The sequence below is a fragment of the Muntiacus reevesi genome, chromosome 22 (assembly GCF_963930625.1).
Source record: "Muntiacus reevesi chromosome 22, mMunRee1.1, whole genome shotgun sequence".
NCBI classification, from domain to species: Eukaryota; Metazoa; Chordata; class Mammalia; order Artiodactyla; family Cervidae; genus Muntiacus; species Muntiacus reevesi.
Window position 1 is genome coordinate 17,055,109 of NC_089270.1, and position 26,000 is coordinate 17,081,108.

A 26,000-nucleotide genomic window follows, 5' to 3' on the forward strand; every position below is an offset into this window, starting at 1 on the left:
AGATTCACAAAAATAAATAGCAATTACAAACTAAGACGTACCCAAGAAATTTGGTCCTCTTTCTATCAAGAGGATATTACCTCTCAACAACCATGTTTAATGATCAGCAGAACTTATTCACTCCCCCGCCCTGAAGATGTCACTGTAGGTGTTGGTGACGGAGTATACACAGTATACACTGCTTCTGTATTCGTTGAATGAAATGTTTCTTCTCCAAAGAGAAAACGCACCACAGAGTTCAAATGTGATTTGTTTATTTTCCTGTCTAAGAGGTTCAGAGAATGGATTGACACATATCATAAGCTATCTCCCAGCCATATACAGTAGATATACACTGATTCTACTTTTTCTTTTCCCCTGAAAGGTGACACTTTCTTTGTTCAAACCAAATTACAAATGAAGAGATACTATAAAAATAAAAGGGTGTGTGGGTGTAGTCTTTTTATTCTCAGACAGTAAGTGTATACCCATCACCACAAGGGGAAAAGCACTGAGGAAACATTTGTACTAAACAGGACCCTCAGAGTACCTCTCCAAATAGCAGATTGGAACACTTGGCCATTACTATCAAGGAAGTTCCTAGTCTTCCATTTTTCCTGCCATCACATTTGCTACACTGGAATTTAAGCCCTCTTCAGAGTGCAAATATAAAAGTGATCAAAGTCAGGGTTTTATGGCAATCTTTGCTAAAGTTTATTCTTGCTAAAATATATTCTATTTTAATATACATGCTATAAAAGTACACTAAAAAGGTCAATCTTTAGAGCTCTGTTAAAATTAAGAATTTTTTTTACATATAGAATAATATACACCCAACTCTAAAAGTATATTTGAGGATAGCTATTACTGTGACCCCAAATATTTCTAGCTTCAGATTTTGTTTATAATAGTATCAATTTTATAATACATGTGTTCAGTAATGCTCTCATAATTCTATATTGCAATACTTCACTCATTACTAAAGGAAAATGCAGAGGGAACTGCATTTTGTCCAAGAAGTTCTTATTGTGCAAATCACCAAGTTTTCAACAGAAGTTCCTATTACAATATTTTTTAAACTTTGGTAAGTAAAATTATTTTATGATCCACATTTAGGGCTTTAAATGCAGCAAGTAAAAACGAGCAATGTTGAAAATTAACCTGAAGGTAGCCTGATTTTAAAAATGATCACTTCCTTCTGTAATAACATCTCCAGGGCCAATTCTAGGTGTTTCTGGAATAGTGTGAAATAACGCTGACTGCACACATCCAGTGGTGATGAACTGACTGAGTGCATGCCAAACCAAGACATTAGACTCTTGGGACTGAGTTAACTATCTCCACCATGATCATGTAGTACACGTGATGAGGCTGCTGGTTATACATTACATCCATGGGACCCGGGCACATCGGCAACTTTTTTATTTTAAGTAGAGTTGTAGAACAGAAATATAACTGAAATTTGTTTCTGATTTAAACAAAAATATGTACTCTTTTCATTAACAAAACATTCTTTAAAATATATCAACTTCTCCTCTCCGAACATTTAGCCAAGGAGCACTAGGCAATTTTTGAAGGTTTTTGTGGTGACCATATTCAATGCAGTAAACACGGTTGTAGTGAGCACACAGCAACAGTAGATTACTGACATCCACTGAGAAGAAATTTATTCTCTGGTTACAGTGTCCAGTCCACCGAGGAAAGGTTTGGCATTCGTGTGCTTTTTGTTCTTGGTGGGAATCACTTCTGCTTGATTTTTGTTGTTGGAAGGAAAAAAACACCAGCTGATGAGCTCGGGTTTTGTGACATGATGTGAAAGAGGAATGTGACAAAAATTAGCTGCTACCATGGAGCCCGTCTGGGATGGGATTTCCAGGCAGATCTCGCTTCTTCCCAGGGGAGTGTCCGGTGGGCTACACGGGACCCAGGCGTGTGGAGCCGCATCGTGGTGGCGGGGGGGCGCTGCTCTCTGCAGAGCACCCCCTGCTCTGCCTCAGTCACCACCCCTCCTCACTACCCTACATACTGACGTTCGTGGGTACAGAACCTACGGAGACCAGCTCACAGGGAAACGAAGGCAGACGACTCAACCAAGAGGTAGGCTGTGCGCGCGCCATCATCCAGCGCTGCCTCCTGACCGCCTGTCTGTTGAGATAATGGTGGGGCATGTGCGCATCCGTTCTTCCCAGCGGAATTCTCCAGTTTCTCTTGAAAGCTTTTGAGAAGATCCTGTTTTTTTCCAAACCATTTTATCAAAGTAGTCTGGTGTCGGCTCTTTCGCGCAAACCAAGCGGTAGAAACTTCAGCCCCTCTCTCTTGAATTTCAAACCTACCTAAAAGTGGAATGTTTTCCCCTGGCAAATAATTACTTCTTGGAAAGTGGACAGTTTTTCTTTTTTTGGATCCAAGTCAGCCCTTCAGAAAATACTTCAGACTGAAAGAGGAGGAAGTGGAGGAGAACTAGCTTCCTATTGTGCCTTACATAAAACGTTTTTCGAATATTAAGAACGGCTCCAACTACAAAGGTAAATATTTGTGAAAAGGGCGCACCGCCAGGTGAAACCTCAAGACATCCTCAATGTGCTCATTTCATAGTGTGTGACTCTCCAAAATACAAGTCTTTAAAGTGACGAAGCCTAGCAAGTAATGGGAAGGAAGTTAACATCAGAAAATACACTTTAGAAAAAGCACAAGACATTTTGCCCTCCATTTGCTACTTATTTCATAACTTAGATCAAGAAAGTGTTAAATATTCACAGTAATTTCAGAGAGGAAACATTCATGTCTGTAAAACTTCAATCCATTGCATTTTCAACCGTTTCTCTGTACAATTACAAAAATGTCGTCTGTCAGTGCTTTCCTGTAGAATTCTTTATTGTTAGTCCATCCCTCTCCGACTCCGATTATACCTTCAAGGTGGGCTGTAGTATTCCCTTCTCGATGAGATGAGTCTTCAGCATTTTATAGATATTTAACTGCTGTTCTGGTTGAAGCACCAGCAGCTGCTGCAGCACTTTGCTGGGATTCGGACCCCTGGGAACAGCAGAAAAGACAGAGTTCAGGCTATTTTGAGAGAGCTGAAGGCAGCAGAGACTTGTATTTAAAATAAACCATGCCTTTAGGACTTCCCTGGTGGCACAATAGGGGCTCAGACAGGAAAGAATCTGCCTACAATGCAGGAGACCTGGGTTTGATCTCTGGGTGGGAAAGATCCCCTGGAGAAGGGAATGGCTCCCCACTCCAGTATTCCAGATTCTAGGACAGAGGAGCCTGGCGGGCTGCAGTCCTTGGGGTTGAGAAGAGTCAGACACAACTGAGCAACTGACACTTTCCCTTTTGGTGGTAGAAGGGACAGAGATCCGCCTGCCGATGCAGCGGACACGGGTTCGACCCCTGGTCTGGGAAGATTGCGCATGCCAAGGAGCAGGTAAGGCTGTGCGCCACCTAGAGCCTCTGCTCCGCAACAAGACTCCGCCGTGAGCAGCCCACGTGCCGCAACTAGAGAAAGCCCGCAAGACCAAGACCAAAGCGACCAAGACCCAGCACCACAAATGAGTATTTTTAAAAGATAAAACAAGTCATGCATTTACGTGCAAAGGATCAATCTTAACAAAACTGAAACAGCTCTTCCTCAGAGCTCACTTTAATGTTAGTGTCAGAGGGGAGAAAAAAAACCTAGAACTCGCCGCTGAGAGGCGTGCAGTATAGATGTGGGGGAAATGCACAAACATAGAAGACAGGGACAATGTAAGGCAACTGATGGAGTGCGGATCTAAAAATTCCACAAAACTTCTCCAAAGGGCAACCTGAGTTAGACAGGAAGGTTGATAACAAAGCCTGAGATTGGACATCACACAAACCATTCTGTAAGGAAAGGACCACAGTTCCTGGTGGATGAAAACAAACCAGAAGAGAACGTGAAAATATAAACATCTCTGCTTCAAAGAAACGGCAGACAAGGAAGGTGTTTTGTTGAAAGAATACCCTCAGGGAGCTATGAATGTTCGAGAGACAGGACACAAAGTCCTGAGCCAGCACTGAGGCCGCCACCTGGGGTCTACAGTGGGAACAACAGCCTTGTTCAAAGGTCTTGGGTAAACCCCAACAAGAGAAACAAATAAAAGGGGCTCTGCTGCAGCTGTGGTGCCAGGGGTAAAGACTGCCTGCCAATGCAGGAGTTGCAAGAGACTCCAGTTTGATTGCTGAGTTACAAAGATGCCCTGGAGTGGAAATGGCGACCCACTCCAGTATTCTTGCCTGAAAAATTTCATGGACAGAGGAGCCTGGCGGGTTACTGTCCATGGGGTCGTAAAGAGTTGGACGTGACTGAGGACGCACACTCGCACCCACCCTGCTTTAGCTGAGAGGAGGACAGGGAGCTGGAGAACCCTGCCTGCCTTATCCGCCGTGCCCAGCAGTCCCGCTCCCATCGGGGAGGAAGTAAGCCCAGGCAGCGTTAAGTGTCCGCTGGGCTGTGACTGCTCTCCACCATGTACCACGCAGGGGCCTCTCCCTGGGCTCCGCCAACATCCCCACACCAGCCCTTCGCTCTGCACCCTCCTCTGGTGCACCCTGCATCAGAAAAGGTCCCGACCAGGACGCCCACCCCCACTCTTCCATCCTGAGACACTGTGACAGGCAGGGGAGTGCAATTTCCTACCTTTTGGACTCGAGCACTCAATCCATTTGTAAGCTACAGATCACTTTCTGTACTAACACTGCTAAAGTGCTATTCTGTCAACTTCAGAATGTACCTCATTCAGATCATAATGCATATGTACTGTTCTTTGCAATTCCTACAGTCCACTTGAACAGGAAAAGCAGAGTAGGTTTACTTTTCAGGAAATCCAATAGGAAAAAGAAGCAAGACATAAGTAATAAATGGAGAATGGCACAGAATTCTGAAAAATACATTTACATGAGTAATTAAATTTATGACTTATGATAAGGACTCTTCAGTTCAAGGGCTTCCCTGGTGGCTCAGTGGTAAAGGATCCACCTACCAATGCAGGAGACTCAGGATCCATCCTTGCGTCAGGAAGATCCCCTGGAGAAGGAAATGGCAATCCACTCCAGTATTCTTTCCTGGAGAATCCCATGGACAGAGGAGCCTGGTGGGCTACAGTCCATGGAGTCCCAAAAGAGTCGGACTTAGTGACTAAACAACTTCAGTTCAGATGGAATTATAAGAAGTAGAAAACCCAGCAACAAAGAAATGTTTGCTGTAGGGTGTTATCACAGAGAAAATCTTTGATTCAAAGTACTTCACAATAGCATGAATTAGCTGTCTCATAGGTCACACCTTTGTGCATGTGGCTCAAATCATTTCCCAAAACCCTGCAGCTATAAGTCTTCCACAACTGTAGTCTACTCACGTCAAGACACAGCTTGTCTTATAAAAGACTTGTCTTCAAAGAGACTCAGCAACTTCATAACATAAACCCAGAGTAGGGGCCCACAGAGAAAGGGATTCTAGCAAGTTCAGCTAAATGCAAAATTGTCAGCAGGTGCTCCCAGCTAGTTGCACATTGGCACTGTATTTCTAATCATCTAAATATTTACTTTCAAACGGAGGACAACAAGGCTCAGCATGACTTTTTCCTACTGAGAGAACAGCAGATCAAGAAGCAAAAAAAGTATGAGTTAATGCTCTAAAAGCTACCATCTTCAGAAAAGAAAGAGTTCTAAGGATTTAATCACTAATTACTAATACTCAAATAGATCAGTGAATAAATCATATGCAAATGGATTAAATACTCCAATTAAAAAGACAAAGACTGTCAATTGGGTCATAAAAACAAAATCCAGCTATACAATTGTGAGAAGAGGAACACACTTTGAATATAAGGGAAAAGGCACACAAGAAATAAAAGGATAGACAAAGAAATACTGTGCAAACATTAATCAAAAGTAGGCTGATGTAGCTATACTTATATTCAACAAAATAAGCTTTAAACAGTATATCAAGATGGAGATGATATGACATTGGGAGTGATTCAACAGTGTATACACTGTGTATACAACTAACACAACCTCAACATCTATGAAAACTGGGAGATTCTGACAAAGCTGTCTTCATAACTGACAGAACAAGCAGATGGAAAACCAAACCAAAAAATCAGTACAGAAGATTCAGCTAAACTCCCCCCAGCTGACTTACGACACTAATGCTGAAACTGCACAATGCATATTTGTCTCATGTAAACATGGAATGTATATCTGAGTAGACTATATGCTTGAGCACAAAGCAAGTCTCAATAAATACTAAATAGTGAAATAACAGAGTATGTTTTCTGGTCACACAATTAAAGCAAAAATCAATAAAGGAGAATGAGAAAATCTCCATTTCTTTGAAAGTGAATCAATGAACTTCTAAATAATCCCATGTCAAAGAGATATAATACTGGAGATAAAAAATATTTGTAGCTGAATAGTGAAAATATAAATGTGGGATGACAGTACTTAGGAGTATTAAAAAGAGCACTCAAAAAGCAGTAAACAGGAAACATATATGTTAGATGAACACTTTAGACAAGAAAGCTGAAAATCAATAACCTAAGCTTTATCTCAAGAAGCTGGAGAAGGAACAGAAAATTGAAACATAAGGAAGATAAAGGACACAAAAACAGAAATGGAACCGATAGAAAACTCAGAAGTAAACCAATGCACCTATGGGCACCTAATCCATCACAAAGTCAGCAAGAATATACAACAGAGAAAAGACAGTCTCTTCAATGAGTGGTGCTAGGAAAACTGGACAACTACATGTAAAAGAATGAAATTAGAACATTCTCTAACACACACACAAAAATAAACTCAAATGGGTCAAAGAACTAAATGTAAGGCTAGACACTAAAACTCTTACAGGAAAACATGGGCAGAACAGTCTTTGACATAAGCTGCAGCAAGATCTTTTTGGATCCACCTCCTAGAGTATTGAAAATAAAAACAAAAATAAGCAAACGGGACCTAATTAAGCTTAAAAGCTTTTGCACAACAAAGTAAACCACAAACAAAACAAAAAGACAACCCACAGAATGGGAGGAAACATTTGCAAACAAAGCAACCAACAAGGGACTAATCTCCAAAATAAACAAACAGCTCATGCAGCTCTATGTCAAAAAAAAAAGAAACAACCCAATCAAAAAATGGGCAGAAGATCTAAATAGATCTTTCTTCAAAGAGAGACAGATGGCCAAAAAGCATATGAAAAGATGCTTAACATCACTAATTATCAGAGAAATGCAAATCAAAACTATAATAAGGTATCACCCCACACCTGTCAGAAAGTCCACCTGTCACCAAAAAATCTACATACAATAAATGCTGGAGAGGGTGTTGGTGGGAAGGCAAATTGGTACAACCACTATGGAGAATAGGATGGAGATTCTTTAAAAAACTAAAAAACAGAACTACCATATCATCCAGTAATCCCACTCCTGGGCATGTATCAAGAGAAAACTGTAATTCAAAAAGATACATGCACCCTCACTGTTCACTGCAGCACTATTTACAAATATCCATCAAAAGAAGAATGGATAAACAAGATGTGGTACAGATATACAATGGAATATTAGTCATAAAATAGAAGAAAATAATGCCATTTGCAACAACACAGATGGACCTAGAGATTATCATACTATGTGAAGTCAGTTAGACAAATACCGTGGTATTACTCATGTGGGAAATCTAATTTTAAAAAATGATACAAATGAACTCATTTACAAAACAAACACTCACAGATTTTGAAAACAAACTTATGTTTACAAAAGGGAAATGCTGGAGGCAATAAATTAGGATAAATTAAGAGCTTAGGATTAACATGCACACACTACTATATATAAAATAGATAACTAACTAGGACCTACTCTATAACATAGGGCACTCTACTCAATATTCTATAATAAACTATATGGGGAACAAATCTGAAAGAGTATGAATAAATGTGTAACTGATTCACTTTGTTGTATACTTGAAACTAACAACACTGTAAAGCAATTGTAAACCAATAAAATTTTTTTTAAAAAGATGAAGGAAAGATGAGAGTCAACATCATGAAATGGAAAACACACACACAACAGAGAAAGTCCAAGTCAGAATCTGACAGAAAAGATTAATGAAATAAACTAACAAAACTGCTCAAGGAAAATAAAGGTTAATACAAAAATGTTCACACTACCATGGGTATATATTTAAAATACATATTTAGGGGCTGTGAGTTTTCCTCCAAATAACAGGTTTTCGAGGTTCAGAAATATTCAAGACCACAGGTTTTCTAGGCTCAGACACCAGTAGAGACCATGATAAAAAAAAAAGTTAGCATGTGGTTGATGTTGTTAGCCTTTGCACCCCAGACTGGCGTTTTAGGGCAAATCCAAAACATTAAAGTTTAATAAGAAGAATAAAGCACCCATATAAAATAGCAACACATGCCAATCACCCTGCCTCACCTCTCCACTCCCACCCGCAACACACGTACACATCCATAAATCCCTTAGACTGCTTCATTTTTCTCCATGGCTCTTACAACCACCAAACAAGCTATATTTGTCGTCCACTCCTGCCCCTTCTCCCTCCAACTCCCCAATGAGAAAGTAAGCTGAAGACAGGGACTGGTTTGTTTTGTCCTCTGCTATATCCGTGCCGAGAACATTCCCCAACACATAACAGACACTCAAGCAGTAACTAGTGGACTGGATGAATTATGTCCTCCTTTTTAACTCTCAGTGTTGACTTCTACCACAGTGTCCACAGCTGAGAAATGAAATCTCCTCTTGTTCCAAACCATTCATCCACACTGACTGAATTTTAACTCAGTCCTATTAGACTATGACATATACTATTTTTTAAGTTGTTCAAATCTAAGCAAAAATAGTTACAATTTAATCATATAGCCCAAGGCAACAGTGTGACACAGATCCGGGAGCCACTATTCCTTTCACTATTATGGAATACCAATGACGGAAAAAGTAACTAATTCAAACTAATGCTTATGGAAATAAGAACTCAAAGACATCATCTAATAAAACATTTTTAAAAACTCTAAAAGTACCTTATAAAACTTGTGATGTACACATGCACGAAAGTTGCCATCAAATACTGACAATCAAATCTGTCCATTATCCCGCCATGTCCAGGAATGGTGTTTGCAAAATCCTTCAGAGAAAACAAACAAACAAAGAAACATACTAGTAAATTCTCAAAAACCACCTGCTATAAGATTTCTATCTGTAAATGTCTCCTTGACATCATGGACTTCACGGAAAATACTTAACTATTGGATTTTCCTACTAAATATAAGGGCTTCCCTGGTGGCTCAGATGGTACAGAATTCACCCTCAATGCGGGAGACCTGGGTTCGATCCCTGAGTTGGGAGGGTCCCCTGAAGGAGAGTATAGCAACATACTGCAATATTCTTGCTTGGAGAATCCCCATGGACAAAGGAACCTGGCGGGCTACAGCCCATGGGGTCGCAAAGAGTCGGACACGACTGAGCGCCTAAGCACACACAAATACACACTTATTAGGACACATCCAACAGATTTAAACCGTATCTTTGGGATATGTTAGAACCATGCTAGAATGATTACGGAATTGACCCACAGCTTTCTATGTTGTTTCTGTTTCCTCTTTAGGGATCCAATCCACACCCACTGCAGTGGAAGCAGGGGAGTCTGAACCATTGGACTGCCATGGAAGTCCCGAGCCAAAGCTTTCAAATAACACTACTTAAATATTCATCCAATCTAGTACTAACTTTTTTCAGTTAATAAAACTTTTTCTAAATAAAAAGCGCTACCAAGCTATTACTAATCGTATACCCTGCTCTTCTGTTTTATTAGCAACTACTGGGAGGGTGCTATTTTAGTGTTGTTGACAGATGGACAACTGGTTCTAGCTCATGTTTATCCTAATAGTTCTTATGCTGAAATAAATATTTTACTACTGTGATGAATATTTCTTTTTTTTTTTTTTTAAGTGTTGGGGTAAAAAAGAAAATCAAAACAGCTAATTCATTTGGGACATGTTAGTCTGTTAAATGGCCAAATGGAGGGACTGGTTAATCAGCCTCTGCAAGTTGACCTTGAACAAATCTATCCACATGGGTCCACGAAATGGAAATGACCAACTGCTCTTCTCATTTACTCAGGCAACCTGAAAAACCTCTAAAATGTAACAGCAATTATACCTTCATTTCAGACAGGAAAAGAAATCTCACCATTCAACAAGAAACCTTGGATTGGAGACCATTAAAGAAAATAAAATAGCTAGTGGGAAGCTGCTGCATGTAGCACAGGGAGCTCAGCTCGATCCTCTGTGATGACCTCAAAGGTGGGATTGTGGGGGCATGGGGGTTGGATGGAGGCTCAAGAGGGAGAGGCAATGTGTATACATAGAGTAGATTCATGTTGTTGCGCAGCAGGAACTAACATAACGTCGTAAGGCAATTATGCGTGTGTGCTAAGTCACTTGAGTCATGTCCAATTCTCTACAACCCCGTGGACCATAACCCAAGAGGCTCCTCTGTTCATGGGATTCTCCAGGTAAGAATACTGGAGTGGCAATCCGATAAATAAATAAATGAAAACACTATTCTAAACATAACATTTCTCTCTGAAAAAATGATCGAAAAACTCTTGGGTTAATTTCTGCCAACACATTTCCTTCCGTCTCTCCCCTACTGACCATGCACAGGAGAGCCTGGAGACTCAGTCCTGCCCTACTGTCTGCAGCCTTTGCAGGCCTCTTGTCCTGCAGAGCTACCGCTGTGGTTCTTTGTGGATATAAATGACCTCCCCCAGTGGGTGGCGAGCATCAGCACGACAACATCTCACACATTTCTGTATATTACATACAGCCACCCAAGGTAGACTCCCCCACTGCAAGTGCTCTCGGAGTTCAGGTACTTATCTCCCTGGGATCTGGCCCCATCCACCTCTGCAGTCTGATCTACTCTCTGCCATGGCCGTGCTCTTCTTCACCTTCCCCCAGGAAGGCTCCTCTGCTCCAGTGCACTCACTGGAACCCCCGTCCTTTGATTTCTCTGCAGGACTCATCGTCCTTTCCCCAGATCCCTGCTCAAACGTCACCTCCTCAGAGAGGCCTGCCCTGACTGCCTCACCTTCAGAAGCCACTCTAACTCCCAATGGCATAACATTCAGTCTTAGTGAAGCCACGTCAGGAGAGCTGATAGGCCAATTATTTCACTTTATGAGATTCTAACTTAAAACACAGGGCTGATTTTAAGTATCTGGAATGAGGACCAGCAGACTATGTCCCACAGACCAAATCCAGCCTGCTGCCTGTTTTCTGTAAGTAAAGTTTTATTAAAACACAGCCACACCCATTCATTGACATTTTGTCCAGGGGACTCTCTCACTACCATGGAAGAGTTCAGAGTTGAGCAGTTTGCAACAGCGCTACTATTAACATATGACTTGGCCTTTACAGAAAGGGTCTGTTGCCCCTTGACCTGGCAAATCCACGGTCACAGATTCCAGGACTCTCCGCCAAGTGCCTTCGTATGAGACAGTGACGGGACACTACACTTAACACAATGCATGGCTGGATTCCTGGATGAACACCCGAAGGACCAAGATTCTGTGTCTGTCCCAACATTAAGTGACACATGCCATTTCAAGAAGGGAGGGTGACGTGATACTTTAACATGCTTAACACGGCACGACCAAAACCTAACAGGAAAGAAGATACTCTGTGAGGCTGACACATACAGGGTGGAAAACTTTTTGCCCAGAGGCTTAATGTGGGAGACCAAGAGAGAACCAAATTCCAACCCTCTTACCTTCTCTAATTATGTTCTATAACACTCCAACAAAGAATCTAAACACACACCTTGATTTTGAAAGCTCTTTTGAATCCGCTGGCAAAGAAACCTCCGAATGGACCAATCAAAGATGCAAACGTGGAAAGAGCGATGCTGTGGATCTGGAAAGGATACATGCTCACTGTTTCCTAAAGAGATTTAAAAAAAAGGAAAGGGGTTGGAGCTAACTGCATGAGAAATGTATTTGAGCATGCCACCTAAACTAAGAACCATGAGATAAACAGTAAGTCAAAAGCATATGCCATATTTTTATTAAGTTCACAAATTTTCAAGATCACAGGAAAACAATAAATGTAAGCTCTTATTACTACCCTTTGTTTATTCAGCCTACACTCCCCATTCCCTCGGTAAGCATACTGAAAATACCTGGTGTGCTAAAATTTAACAGGCTGCTTTCTAATCTGTCTAGAGATTATGCATCACTTATGCATCACTTGAGTTGTAGGATTATAAAAAAATCAATTAATTTCTGAAACTGCTTTCTACAGTTGTTTCTGTAATTACATAATGTATATTTTGATTGTTCATTTTATTTCACTTTAGTTTTTATATGACAAAATGAGGGGAAAGTTGATCTTTCTTTTAAAATTAAGTTAAAAGCTGTGGAAACACCTGAAAGTAAAATGCTTAAAAAGACTGCCAAAATGAGCACCAGGAAGACAATTATAAAAGATTTAGAGAGGAAATTATAAAAATCAAGAAGAATTCTGCAGTCAAATTCTTTCGTAAATCCTTAGTTCTTATTCTACTTTAAATAAATTGAAACTATACATTTGAGAAAGTGCATCAAGGGTGTGATTTACAAAAGATCACAGAGAACTCCAATCTTTGGACTTGTTCTCAAAGCAATGGGTTTATCCCAATCAAAGATTGATGGAATCAAAGAATTCTATAGCAGATAACAGATGGCTTGAACACTGAAAAAATTCTTGGAGCCAGTTTATCAAGCACTCAAGTAGAAAAATAATTTGTTGGTTAACCTTTTTTTCCTCAAAAATTAACTTCAGTTAACAATTAAATGTTTCAGGGAATCCCTGAAACAGGTGGTCCAGTGGTTAGGACTTAGTGGTTTACCTACTGGGGTCTAGGTTCAATTCCTGGTCAGGGAATTAAGATCTAGCAAGCCATGAGGCACCACACACCAAAAAAAGTTTTAAATTGAGTCAATTTATACCAGTCACACATAAAACTCATTATAACTCATCACTGCTTTGTAGAAATCTAAAGGATACTGAAAAATGTTTCTAAAACACAAGATAAATTACCACCAGTATTCAAACCATTAGGCAAGTAAGTTTCTAACAGAAAATTGGTTTGTGATAGCAATATTCATTTTATGTTCAAGAAAGGGAAACCCCAAGAGAATAGGATATACAATTGACGCCAAGCAGTCAGTGAAACCGCTTTTGTGTTCTAGAGCTGAAAATTCTGTAGAAATTGATTTCCTGTGAAAATCTTATTTCTGCTTTTAAAGGAAGCTTAATCTTCGGGAGGGAGGATCCCTTCCACGTTTATCTTACCCGTCTCAACACTGCCTTCAGAAAGGGAGGAAGTGAGTAACTCTGAAGCTGAAAAAGTTCTGAGGGTTCACACTCTGTAACGAAGGAGTTTACATCACTTCGGTATTCCACTGGGCAGACGAAGTACTGGTATTTGGATAACACGTAAGCAGCCTAAATAACAAAGCAAGCGTCCATAAAACGTTAAATGAAATAGAAGTATGTGTATATTAAAATTTTAATGTATATATGTTACGTGTCAGAAAGGCCAGAAACAGAATGCCAAGTTTTCCTTGCATTCTCATTCTGCTATGTATATTTAAAGTTAAATGATCATAAGTGGCACAATAAAAGACTGAAAAGCCATCAGGAAACCAAAAAATTTTGAAAATCAGTGTTATTATAATCTCGGTATGGCGACAATAAGAGGGAAGGGGAAAAAGATAAAAAGTTGATTTGAGCATTTAGACAAGCATTATAGCAAGGTTGTACTTTTTTTAAGAATGTACTTAATGTCAACAGAAGCTAAGAATTATAAAGATATGGGACAATACAGGGCTGAAATTTCTTACATAAAGGTTATATTAATTTCATCAATAAAAAATAGCCAGTAATTCAAAATTGCTAAGAAAACAGAACAGGTGAAAAATCCAGAAAATGCTTACTGAATTATTCTTTCTCTGGACACATCACTGCAATTTTTAAAGCTATCTGTTCTCAGCCACAGAAGAAGATACATAAAAGCAAAATATCTTATTATAAATTTAAAGTGCTAGTTCATTTCCTTTCTCTTACAGATACTCACACCATTATATTGCTCAAGAATGGTTAATAGAAGTGCAAATATAACACTGGGAATGGATATATAGTGATTTTGCTTCCAAACAACCAGTTTCCTCAAAATTACTTATTTTATATATATATATATATAATTTCCCTCATTATTTTGTCATGCATTACATTCTTATAGGATAGCTGTTTATTTTCTTTGGTCCTATCCTTGGTCATCCAGTTATATGGCTGTTCTTATAGAATTTCTAAATTGTGTTCAATGATACTAGATTCTTGTAGTAATATTTAACTTAATAATATTCTAGTTATCCTTGCTTCATACTGTATAAACATTGGATAGGACCAGGTCCCTTTCCATTATCTTATTTATCAATTATTATCTCATCAACATTCTACCAAATAACACTGGAATAATTTTTTTAATTGTATTGGAATTTTCATTGAGAACGAACTAAACTGATAAACAAAGGAATTATGATGGCCTTCCCATCCAGCCTGGCTCATTTCCATTTATTTGCATATTTGCTCCCTCTCAAAGCCCCATGTTGTTAGTAACTACCCTATATTTGGCTACAGAATATATTCTAGAACTGTTAAGGGACATGACTTAAAAATTAAACTTCCTGACAGTAATTTTTTGGTATATTCGTCTTATATCCAGCCATTTTTCTGTACCTTTTCTTGATTCTCACAAGACACCTTTGAATGAAAAACCTAAATTCATAATTATACCCTATTTTTTAAAACATTAACAATATCTGTATTCACAGCTAAAAGTGAACATCAATTATTTTTAACAAACTTTTTCTGTAAACTGGGCTCACAGCCACAAAAGCCCATTAAGTCAAGCACCTGGCTAAGTGTGAAGGAGGCAGAACTCTCCAACATCATTTGCAGTCTCTGCTTTTACTCAAAGCCACAGCCTGCCCCAGTCCTATCTGTGTCCACCAAAGGCTGCACAGCTATTAGAAACTACCAGAACACAGCAGAGGTCTCAAGCCTACCTGTGTATGAGAATCAGCTGAGGGAGTTAACTGACCTGGTGGGGGGCTAGGACATGGATGGTAGAGCAGCTCCCCAGGTGATTCTGACACAAGCCAGGACGAGAGCTGCTGGGCTGGAGGATGCAGGCATACCTTGCTCCATCGCACTCACTCTATTGTGCTTCCCAGGTTTCGTGTTTTTAACAAATTGGAGTTTTGTGGCAACCCTGCCTCAACCAAGCCTAAGGGCACCATTTTTCCAACAACAAGACTTCAGTGGAGGAAGTAACAACAAATGTGGTAAAATAGGAAAAGAACTGCAATTAGAAGTGGAGCCTGAATAAGGGATGAATTGCTGCAATCTCCTTATACAGCTTCCGTGGATGAGGAATTCCTTCTGATGAATGAGTAAACAAAGTGGTTTCTTGAGATGAGCTCTATTCCTGGTGAAGATGCTGTGAAGACTGCTGAGATGACAACAAAGGCTATAGACTATGACATAAACTTAGCTGATAAAGCAGCGGCAGGATTTGAGAAGACTGACTCCAATTCTGAGAGAAGTTATGCTGAGGGCAAAATGCTGTCAGCACTGCAAGCTACAGAGAAATCATCCACGAGAGAAGAGACAATCAACATGCTGTACTTCATTGCTGTCTTATGTTAAAGAGATTACCAGAGCCACCTCAACCTTTAACAACCCCCACCCTGATCAGTCAGCAGCCTCAACATCAGAGCAAGGTTCTCCGCCAGCAAAAAGATGATGACTTGCTGCAGCCTCAGATGATGGTTAGTTAGCATTTGGGGGGCGGGCTATAAAATATTTTAAAATTAAGGTGTGTACACTGTTGTTTAAGATATAATACCATTCCACACTTAAAGGACTAACAGTAAAATGTAAACGTAACGTTTATACACACTGGGAAACCAAAACACTCATGTGACTCACTTGAGTCACATTACTTGCTTTATTGTGGTGGGCTGGAACTGAAGCCACAGTTATCTTCCAGGTATGACTGTGGATTCTGTTGAGTGGGCTTCAGTTACTACATGATTAGCATTTTGTGGTTTAACGCTTTTAGGTTTAGAATAGATTAATAAACTTGCTACCATTTTTCAAAATATAAAATTAAAATCCGAGTAAAACTCACAATGAATCCAAAGATAACTGTGGAAAAGAAACCACCAATGAATCCTTCCCAAGTCTTCTTAGGAGACAACTGAAAAAGATATTTATTTTTTATATTAAATAAAATTAGAAAATAAAATTTAAGAGAGTTATTACACTCACAAAACACAGATACAGATGTTCAGTGAATTCCCATAATACCCTGTACACCTCTCCTTTTCCTCATATTGGAAAGACTTTGCAACGCTCTTTCCTTCAGTCCATGATTGTGTTTTATTTGTGCGAATCTCTCTAGTAGAGTCTAACACATATTAGGCCCTCATACATCTGACATATTGTGAATATCTGTTTCTATAAACTGCCTCAATTTGTTTTCATCACTCAAAGGACTATAAACTGTATGCTGAAATAATTGTCCCATGATGTTCATGCTTATATAAACTCCCAGAATAATGCAGTTCTTGAAATAAGGCTGAGATCTATTCACTCTAAGTATACATGGTCTGTGTTGACTTACTACTGATCAAAGTGGGATTAGTACAACAATACGTGGACACTGCAGAACCCCAGACCGTCACACATTCCCAAATGCCATGCTTACAACAGACCTCCTTCTGAAATGGCAAAATGCGCCATAGCCCAGGTACAGATCAGCCCCACAAGAGGGCACATAACCTCCTTCCTTTGGTCAGAATATGTCATTCTCTATGAAGAAACAGATTGTGCTTCTAAGGATACTTTTGTATACCTTTGCAATCTGTTTCAGATTGCAATTATTGTATTAGTCCTTGGAGCATTCAGGAAGAGAAATCTGGAGGAAAGTCTTGAACTTGGTGAAACAGGGACAGGAGAAAAAGATTTAGGAGTAGACAGTGCTAACTGCTGAGATGCTCTAGAAAATAAGGACTCGGTACAGGGTTCTGATCATCAGGAAAGCACTCTGGTGGACTCTCTAAGAACCCTTTCAGTGGATCAGTAAGGACGGAAGCCAACAAATAACAGAGGAAATATTCTGACATAGAAATGGGTAATATGCTAAAGTACATGAAGTCTCAGCCTGAAGTTTACAAAGCACAAAGGCTTTCTTGACCAATCTGACAATTCCATCGTAGGTAAGTGACTGGTATACACCACCTCTTAGGATAATTCAGTATTATTGTCATGAAATAGCAGCTGACTCAAATTCAAAAGTGCCTGCTGATTATTTTAAAGAGAGTTTATCAAATTAAATTGACCCTATCATATTGATTTCAGGGGTAACTTGCATAATTACATCTGGCTACATTATACAACTAATTCAGCCTTGTAATTCACTAGAAATTGACGTTCAAAATCAGACAGTAGAGTCTTCTACAGCCTCGGAGGGCTCCTGAGTCAACAACTTCTCAGCTGGTATAGAAGCCTTGACTACTTCACCACTTGCTTTTGTGCTGAAGCAACTTCAGAAACTAAAAATATATAGTTTGCTGGCCAGTGTCCCTACAGCTCACCAGCTCAGCTTGATGTTGTGTGGGGAAGAATTTAAGGAAGGTGTTTTTGAAGGACAGGCAGTCCACACACTCCTCTGGGAATGATAAACTATCCTTACATCACTCTGAACAAACAGGTTTTCTATCTGAATAATTGTCTCAGTTCCTCCAAAAATGCCTTCATGTCATAACATCAAAACAGTCACTTAATGCATTTGTGGGAATGTCATAAATGACCTGGCCCAATATATAAACCAAGTAATTCCTTTATAAGGCCCCAACATGAAAAGTTTTTATTTTTTGAAGAAACCAGTTCTATAAAATGATCTGTCTTTATATGAGAAATTGATTTCTTTTTTTCCCCAGATGGGAACTTATAAATTATTTCACTTCCCTTTTTGCCTCCATCGACTATGGTGCTGTGCTAAGTCACTACAGTCGTCTCCGACTCTTTGCAACCCCACAAACTGTAGCCCACCGGGCTCTTCTGTCCATTGGACTCTCCAGGCAAGAATGCTGGAGTGGGTTGCCAAGCCCTCCTCCAGGGGATCTTCCCAACCCAGGGATCGAACCCTCGTCTCTTAAGTCTCCTGCGTTGGCAGGTGGGTTCTTTACCACTGGTGCCACTTGGGAAGCCAAACAGAAGCAAATCTAACACAAAACAACGTGGTCTCCTCATGCGTATTTTCCGGTCTCTGATCTTCACTTTTCCTTATCACTTCCATTATTCATCAATGCTTTTATTGTAGAACCTCAATTTTTTTTGAGATGGATTTGGGTATAAAAGTCTTGCAAATGGACATGCGTATGTGATGCTGGTATGTTATACACCCTCAAACAACTCAGTAAAGGAGGAGACAAATGAGATGGCTTGAGAGGAAGGCAGCGTCAAGGACAGGCCTGTTTAGAGGGTTGTTGGGGAAGAGAATGAAAAACCCACATGATAGCCAAGGGAAAGAAGCCAGCGGAAAATGACATGAGCCTTCACGGGAGAGGATGAATGACAGGAGTCAAGAGAACAGCTGATGAAAAACCCAGACGGAATCACTGGGAAATACAGACTTCTGCCCTCAACACTGGCTGCTGAGGGTAGCTAAGGAAAAGCAGAGCGCCTCAGAAATCAACAACGTGTAACAGCACCAAACTATTGGGAATTTTTTCCAGTAGCTAATCATCTAGGCTATGGTAAGGACTTGTTTGTGGTGTTTTTCCATTACCTTAATTAACGGAGTTCTTCCAAAAAAAAATCCAAAAATGTAAGCCGTTATGTCATTGCAAATAACACTTGAGATTGGAACAAGGAACCTTAAAAAAAAAAAATTAAAAGTCAGCAGAAGGAAGTCTGTAAGATTAAATGGCAAATATTTACACATGTTTTGACTCAATGAACCAATGCAATAATCCTTTGGATGATACTCCACCCTAGCCCAGAACATAACACATGCTAATAGATGGACAGACACAATAAATATCAACCAAATTTGCCCATTTAGCAGTTAGGCAGAGCAAAATCTATAAGCATACTAGAAGAATATTGCCAGTGAAAATATTAAATAATCAACTTGACAGTTAAACAATCAATTTCTATAGCTATGGACTTTCAAATTTCCATTTTATGAGGAATGCCAACTAAAAACTCACTTGCCATCTGGCTCTACAAGTATTAGGTCACCAGTCACTGCCACTGCTGACCTCTGCTGACCTTTAACACATCCTGAAAGGAGTTGAGGGCAAAGATCAGGAGTGAGACACTCTGTGCTCCAGGAAAAACTGGCAGAACAGGCCCTCAGAGAGTTAGACATTTTTTTAGGAGAAGATTTTATGAGGCCAATTTCTTACATCAGACTCACTCTCATATCTAGAACAGCACTAAAATCATTAACAGAGACAGCTGCTCCTCGTGATTAGTAGCAACCTTCTGCCAAAATGCATGCTTGGTGGTATGTGTCCCCTTCTCTAAAATCATATGTATACTGACCTCCCCTCTGACCTCCTTAGAGCAGTTCCTCAGAACTATCTGAAAAACTTTCTCAGAGTTATCTGAGAAACTGTCTCTGGGCTATATAGTCCTCATTTGGCTCCAAATAAAACTTCACTCACAATTCTCACATCATGCATCTTTTGTTTGTTTGTTTCAGTCAAAAGGAACAAGTTCCATTAGTATAAAGAAATTTTTAAAAGCAGCCTTTCAAAATAGAAATGAGTCAGTCAGAGTACAATCTGATAAACTTACACCAAGCTCTTGTCCAATTATCAGTTTTAATGCTATCTTAGCCTACAAGAGCATTAAACCCTACTAACTGTACAGAATCTACTAATTTCAGTGATTGCCTCCCATCAACGAAAAGTTTGTATATGGAAGGCAGTCTTGGAATCTTCCATATGATTCCAATCATTCCAAAAAATGATTTCAATTTTTTTGCACACACACACCAAAAAAAACACCAACCTGTCAAGGGAACAGATTTATTTTGACTAAACCTACCAACTATAAAAGTTTTTAGTTACTGTGTTTTAAAGGAATGTGGAGAAAATACAGTCAGATTTCTTAAAATCTTAAGTTTTTCTCCACTCTTATTTTTAATGAATAATAATTGTTTTAACTTAAGCTAATTTTTAACTAATAAAAATGCTTTCTCAATCTGCAACCCACTCCAAGTAGGTTACTAGCAAGTAACTCCAAATACTTGAAACCTGGACACTCTACACCTACACAAAGGCAGAGGAGAACTAACCCACCTTTCACCCAAAGAAAATGCATTGCCAGCTCACTGTCTGCTGAAAAGCAAACTTTCCCCTTCTTTTTGCATTCCACGTAAAGAGTACACTCTTTTTACACTCAATTCTTTGTTTTTAAAAAAGAGTCATATTAAAGTGTAGTAACACCTGAAAATGTATTTAATTATTTGGAGCTTTTATGAGGGTTTTCTGCATTTTACTGGAAACCTGAAAAAGGAAGTTTTCCAGTTGATAACAAAGCATTTGTCTTCAGTTGTCAAACAGAAAGTGAAGTCACTCAGTCATGTCCGACTCTTTGTGACCTCATGGACTATAGCCTGCCACGCTCCTCCATCCATGGGATTTTCCAGGCATGAATACTGGAGTGGGTTGTCATTTCCTTCTCCAGGGGAATCTTTCCAACTCAGGGATCGAACCCGGGTCTCCGGCATTGCAGGCAGACTCTTTAAGGCCTGAGCCACCAGGGAATCCAGTCAAACAGTTAAATGGAACTTATCTTAATGGAATAGAGTGACAACAAATAGGACATGTTAGTAGCAATCCCCGTAAGACACAGTTCAGCATAAAAGAGCTTTAAAAGTGCTATAAAGATATATAAGTATAAAGCAGCGTACACCGCCCCCTTACCAAATCATGCCTTCAAACAGATTCTGGATGACAAGATGTGACTGAGTAACTGTTATCAGTAAGGTGACATGTGTCCATGCGAACTGTTAACAGCCCAACAACGCAACAACGATGAGCACAAGAGATCAGGGCAGGCCACGGAGCAACAGCAATTCTGAAACGCAAATTTCTAGCACGACTACTGGTCAAATTTCATAAGATAAAGTCATACAAAGTAAATGCCATTAGCAAATTACCTTCATTTTGGTGCCTCCTGAAACCTGAGAACCATGAAAAATATTCAACAAAGTAACCTTAATTTATACAAAAATGGAATGCTAATAATACCGAGCTACACCTCTAAATTTAAAAAGACATATTAAAAAATAAACTGTCATCTTGAATCATGAGATTAAAGTGGTAAAGACAAGTTTACAGTACTGCTATGGCATTTAGATAAGAACTAAAATTTTACTCTGACTGCATTCTCTAGTTATTAGAAATGCTGAAAACGATTTTTCCCTGAGTTCACTATGGCTAACATTTTCCCATAAAGAGTTATTTATAACTTCAAATGATTCAAACCAGCAGGGATCAATTGCCCTTAAATCCAGTCTTTTCATACTTGAAAGCTGATCTTCACAGCTCTGCTCAATGACAGTACTCCATTTTAAATTGTCAAAAGGCCTCTGTTTCATCAATCCCATCTATCCTGAGAGACAGCCACTTTAGCTACTTTTAGCATTATTAATATGAGTAGAATAACAAAAAGGGCTAATATTTCTATGTATTAATCTCATGATTTTTTTTTCTTTTCTTACTGCACAGCAAGTGGGATCTTAGTTCCCCAATCAAGGATCAAACCTGCAACCCCTGCACTGGAATTGTGGAGTCTTAACCAGTGGATCGCCAGGGGAGTCTCTCACACTTTTTACTGAAAGTTATAAAAGGACTTTTCAAAATTCTTATGATTTTGATTTATTCATAATAAACCTATCTTCCATTGCAGCAAACAATGTATTACATTGGTTGTTCTGTTCTGTTTTCATCTGCTTAAGTGATCCAATTCTATCTTAGATTGCTTCAATATGCATAAATGATTTTTCCCAATAGGTACCATTTATATTTTCACAGTAGATTCTATTATTTCTAATTTGTCTTGATGGTTTCTAGGTTTTCACTGAGAATTTTACCATTTTTGTTCCCTCAAGAACCCAAGAAATTAGAAATGTATAGGAAACACTATAGTTTTCCAGCAACAGTTGCTCAGCAGGGTGTCTTAGTGGGGAGAAGCAAAGCATGAAGAATAGGAATTACACCCCAAATTCACAACAAACCTAGCAAATACATGAATTTATAGATACTACATTTGTCATTTTACACTCTTATCATTAGCTACCTTTTGAGAAAATAAGAGGTCATCATATACAGTGATACATTTCATAAGACACTGAACACGGTTCAAGGATACCCTGAAGGAAATAGTTCTGGCCAAAACGAATCATGCAACCGTATAACTAACCATAGCTACCAGGAAAGTGTAAGCTCTGCACCCCTTATGCCTCGGCTGAGCCCAAGTAAACACAGGTGCCTCCCATACAAATATATGATAGATGTTTCTGAGACTTATTAACTGTTCACGAGACTATGGAAACACCTCAAATTTCTACAGATCTAGGGAATCCAAATACTTGACTTTAATTTTACAGCCTTTGAAAATATTCAAAGGAAAAATTTGGGGGAAACTTTCAAAACAGTTAAAAATTCTGAATCCTTGAAAAAAATTTCAACTTCAAACATTTATAAATATTAGTCATCCAAAATTCAAATACCCCTCACATATAGGCAATTAGCAGATTAGATCCTATTTTCTCACTACAGAAAAAAAATAATAATAAAGGTGAAGGTTTTTATTACATATAGTAATTACAAAATAATGGTTAATACGCACCATATAAAACTGCAGACGGTAATGTTTCTTCACCAAGCTCAGCACAAACATGCAGAAACCTGTTCAAGAACAAAAACATGCGCTGGTTGTGTAACCTGTTACAAATTTTAAGATTCGATGAGTTCATATAAGCCAAATTTCTGTACCACATCTAGCTGTATGTTGGCTACTCACTCACAGACCATCTCTCCTACTCTTACATTATTGCTGAGTCACTAAATCTTGTCCAACTCTTTGCAACCCCATGGAGTGTAGCCTGCCAGGCTCCTCTCTCCATGGGATTTCCCAGGTAAGAATACTGGAGTAGGCTACCATTTCCTTCTCCAGGGGATCTTTCTGGCCCAGGGATCAAACCCTGGTCTCCTGGACAGGACTCTTATATCAAGCATTTTAAATAGAAGTTTCTTGAGGGAAATGATCCTGTATTCTCCAAAATGCATGATATAGTCCATGCCATAAATTCAATAAACATCTCTTACATTAATTAAATGAGTCAGTCCCTTGCTAATGTGTGGACATGGAAAATTGGACCTTGAATTTCAGTTCACTAAAATGTATTCAGTGTATCAGTCCATCAAGTATACATATAGAATGTTTAAATCTCTACATAAAATAAAAATTAATAATAATTATTATAGCAGCTAACATCTTTGAACACTTAATTATGTTCTATGTACTTGTCTAAGCCTTTTATAGTATTAACTCATTTAATCCTTCCAACATTCCTATGATGTAGTTACCTATTATTATCTCCATTTTACAGATGAAAAAAAACACACAAAGGGATTTATTAATTTACTGTGGATCATGGAGCTAAAAAAGAGTTAAACCCTTAGATTCTATTGACCCTTAAGAGTCATGTGGTTCCATAAACCGTTATCCTCAAGATTCAGGTTAAGAGTGATTCAAAAATTCTCAGAAGCATATTATAATGATTACAGCAAAACAAAATGCTCAACAATTTCAAGATGCACAGACAGTATTTGTGTTTCTGTCTATAGTCTATACATTAATTACAATAAAATTTTACTAAATAAAAATTCTACCTAATGAACTTTTGTTGCTGTTACTTAGTTGCTAAATTGTATCTGACTCTTTCCCGATCCCATCCCTGTAGCCCACCAGGCGCCTCTGTCAGTGGGATTCTCCTGGCAAGAATACTGGAGTGGGTTGCCATTTCCTTCTCTAGGGGATCTTCCCGACCCAGGGATTGAACCTGCATCTCTGGCATTGGCAGGCACATTCTTTACCACTGGGCCACCTGGGAAGCCCACCTAATGAAGCAAAAATCTAATAATTACATGTTAAATAATGAGGAGGCACTATGATACACTTTTTTGCCCACTAATCAGTAAAGTGGGCGCTACATCACTACATCATTATTCTGAAGGCTTTTTTTTTTTTTTTACAGAAGTAGATGTTAGAGATGCATGAGCCAAGTTTAATTTCAGCTAAATAGCCATGCGTGCGTTCTATTCGGCAATACCTTTAGAGCACGAGTTCTCTGAGACAGAAAACAAATGGTCAACTAATCCACCCCATGTGAAATAAACACTAGACTCTGCATATCTAAGATGTACTTACCAAGGGAGCTCTACCCATTAGAGCAAGCGAGGTTGACACTACTCCCATCAGGGCATGGAATCAAACAGCCACTGCCTGCACCTAGTTTTTGATGACTGATTTGAAATCTCAGTGTAAAGGGTGATAGTAAAGGAAGAGAATGCATACTGGCTCCCAGAACCTATCTCACTTCCTATTTGCCACCTGTAGAATCTGACTGGTTCAACTGCAAAAGGCACATGGAAACATTTTCTGAGCGGCGGCGAACTGAGACATACGTCACTTTCCTCAGAGAAAGAAAGGCAGCGGGGTGGGGAGGGGGCACTAAAACACGAAATTCGTGGCATTAAAACCACCTGCAGCATAAAAGACTTGCTTTTAAAATCACTGCTTTTAAATTTTTCTTCAATAGCAGGGAGATTTCTTTTGTGACTTAAGAAATAGTGAAATTTCTATGCAGCTTTATGCCTTTGGTCCACGGTTACAGGCGAACGCAGACTGGACTTGGTTCAGAGGCTAATGGGGGCTTCCCTTGTGGCTCAGCTGGTAAAGAATCCGCCCACAATGTGGGAGACCCGGGTTCGAGCCCTGGGTCGGGAAGATCACCTGGAGAAGGGAAAGGCTACCCACTCCAGTATTCTGGCCTGAAGAATTCCATGGACTGTAGAGTCCATCAGGGTTGCAAAGAGTCGGACACGACTGAGAGACTTTCACTTTCAGAGCTAATGAGGTAAAGGCAACTCAGAAGCAAGGCTGAGCTAAAAGCCTCCAGAACCTCCCCTTCTGTCGAAAAAGACCTTGCTGGCTCTCCCAGTGCAGCCTTGGGAAATTCTCAACATCATTAATTATGAATTATCTCCTCACGAACACTACTCCAACGTGTATGGTTTTCTTGTTCTTGAAATTATATACCACTCACCCTTAAGCACTTCTTCAAACCAGCAGATTCATTCAATACTTTCCTGATGATCATTTTATCCAGGACAGTCTTGGCAACTCAGTTTTACCTGATCCAATTGTATGGGTAAATACACCAGTAACACACCGCATTTTAGGGTGCTCTAATAAAGGATATAACTATCTGACTCGTGGATGTATTAAAATAATACCATTCTTGGAATCTGGGGGAGGAGGATGTAAACTGTTTTCCTAGCATATCTAAGGTTAAACATTATTGTCAAAGAAAAATAATCCAAAAAAGAGACACATGCATTTACTTCTTCGTTCACACCCATTTTCTGTTTAAATGGAACACATACATGCTATATTTCAATAAATCTATGGAAAGGATAACTTTGCATATTTGGATCAATAGTTTTACTTTTTCCCCAATTAATAAAGAACATTTTTATAGTTATATTTCCAATTAAAATCATAGGATTTGTTAAAGTAGAATGTTCACTGAAAAAATTTCCTAACATACAGTCTTGATATATAACTATTTTTA

General features: G+C 39.2%; 1 protein-coding gene across 1 annotated transcript in view; it reads right to left on the minus strand.

Annotated features, from left to right (window-relative positions):
* Positions 1-250: 250 nt before the first annotated feature.
* Positions 251-26,000, minus strand: part of CDS1 (CDP-diacylglycerol synthase 1) — a 71,670-nt gene continuing 45,920 nt past the window's right edge. Inside the window, exons 6-13 of the mRNA XM_065914497.1 lie at positions 22,991-23,049; positions 21,061-21,143; positions 18,912-18,999; positions 16,248-16,316; positions 13,346-13,498; positions 11,834-11,953; positions 9,032-9,135; positions 251-3,012 (exon numbers count right to left, since the gene is read on the minus strand). Coding sequence (XP_065770569.1) covers positions 2,883-3,012; positions 9,032-9,135; positions 11,834-11,953; positions 13,346-13,498; positions 16,248-16,316; positions 18,912-18,999; positions 21,061-21,143; positions 22,991-23,049 — 806 coding nt within the window. The 3' untranslated portion in view covers positions 251-2,882. The remainder of the gene's footprint in view (positions 3,013-9,031; positions 9,136-11,833; positions 11,954-13,345; positions 13,499-16,247; positions 16,317-18,911; positions 19,000-21,060; positions 21,144-22,990; positions 23,050-26,000) is intronic.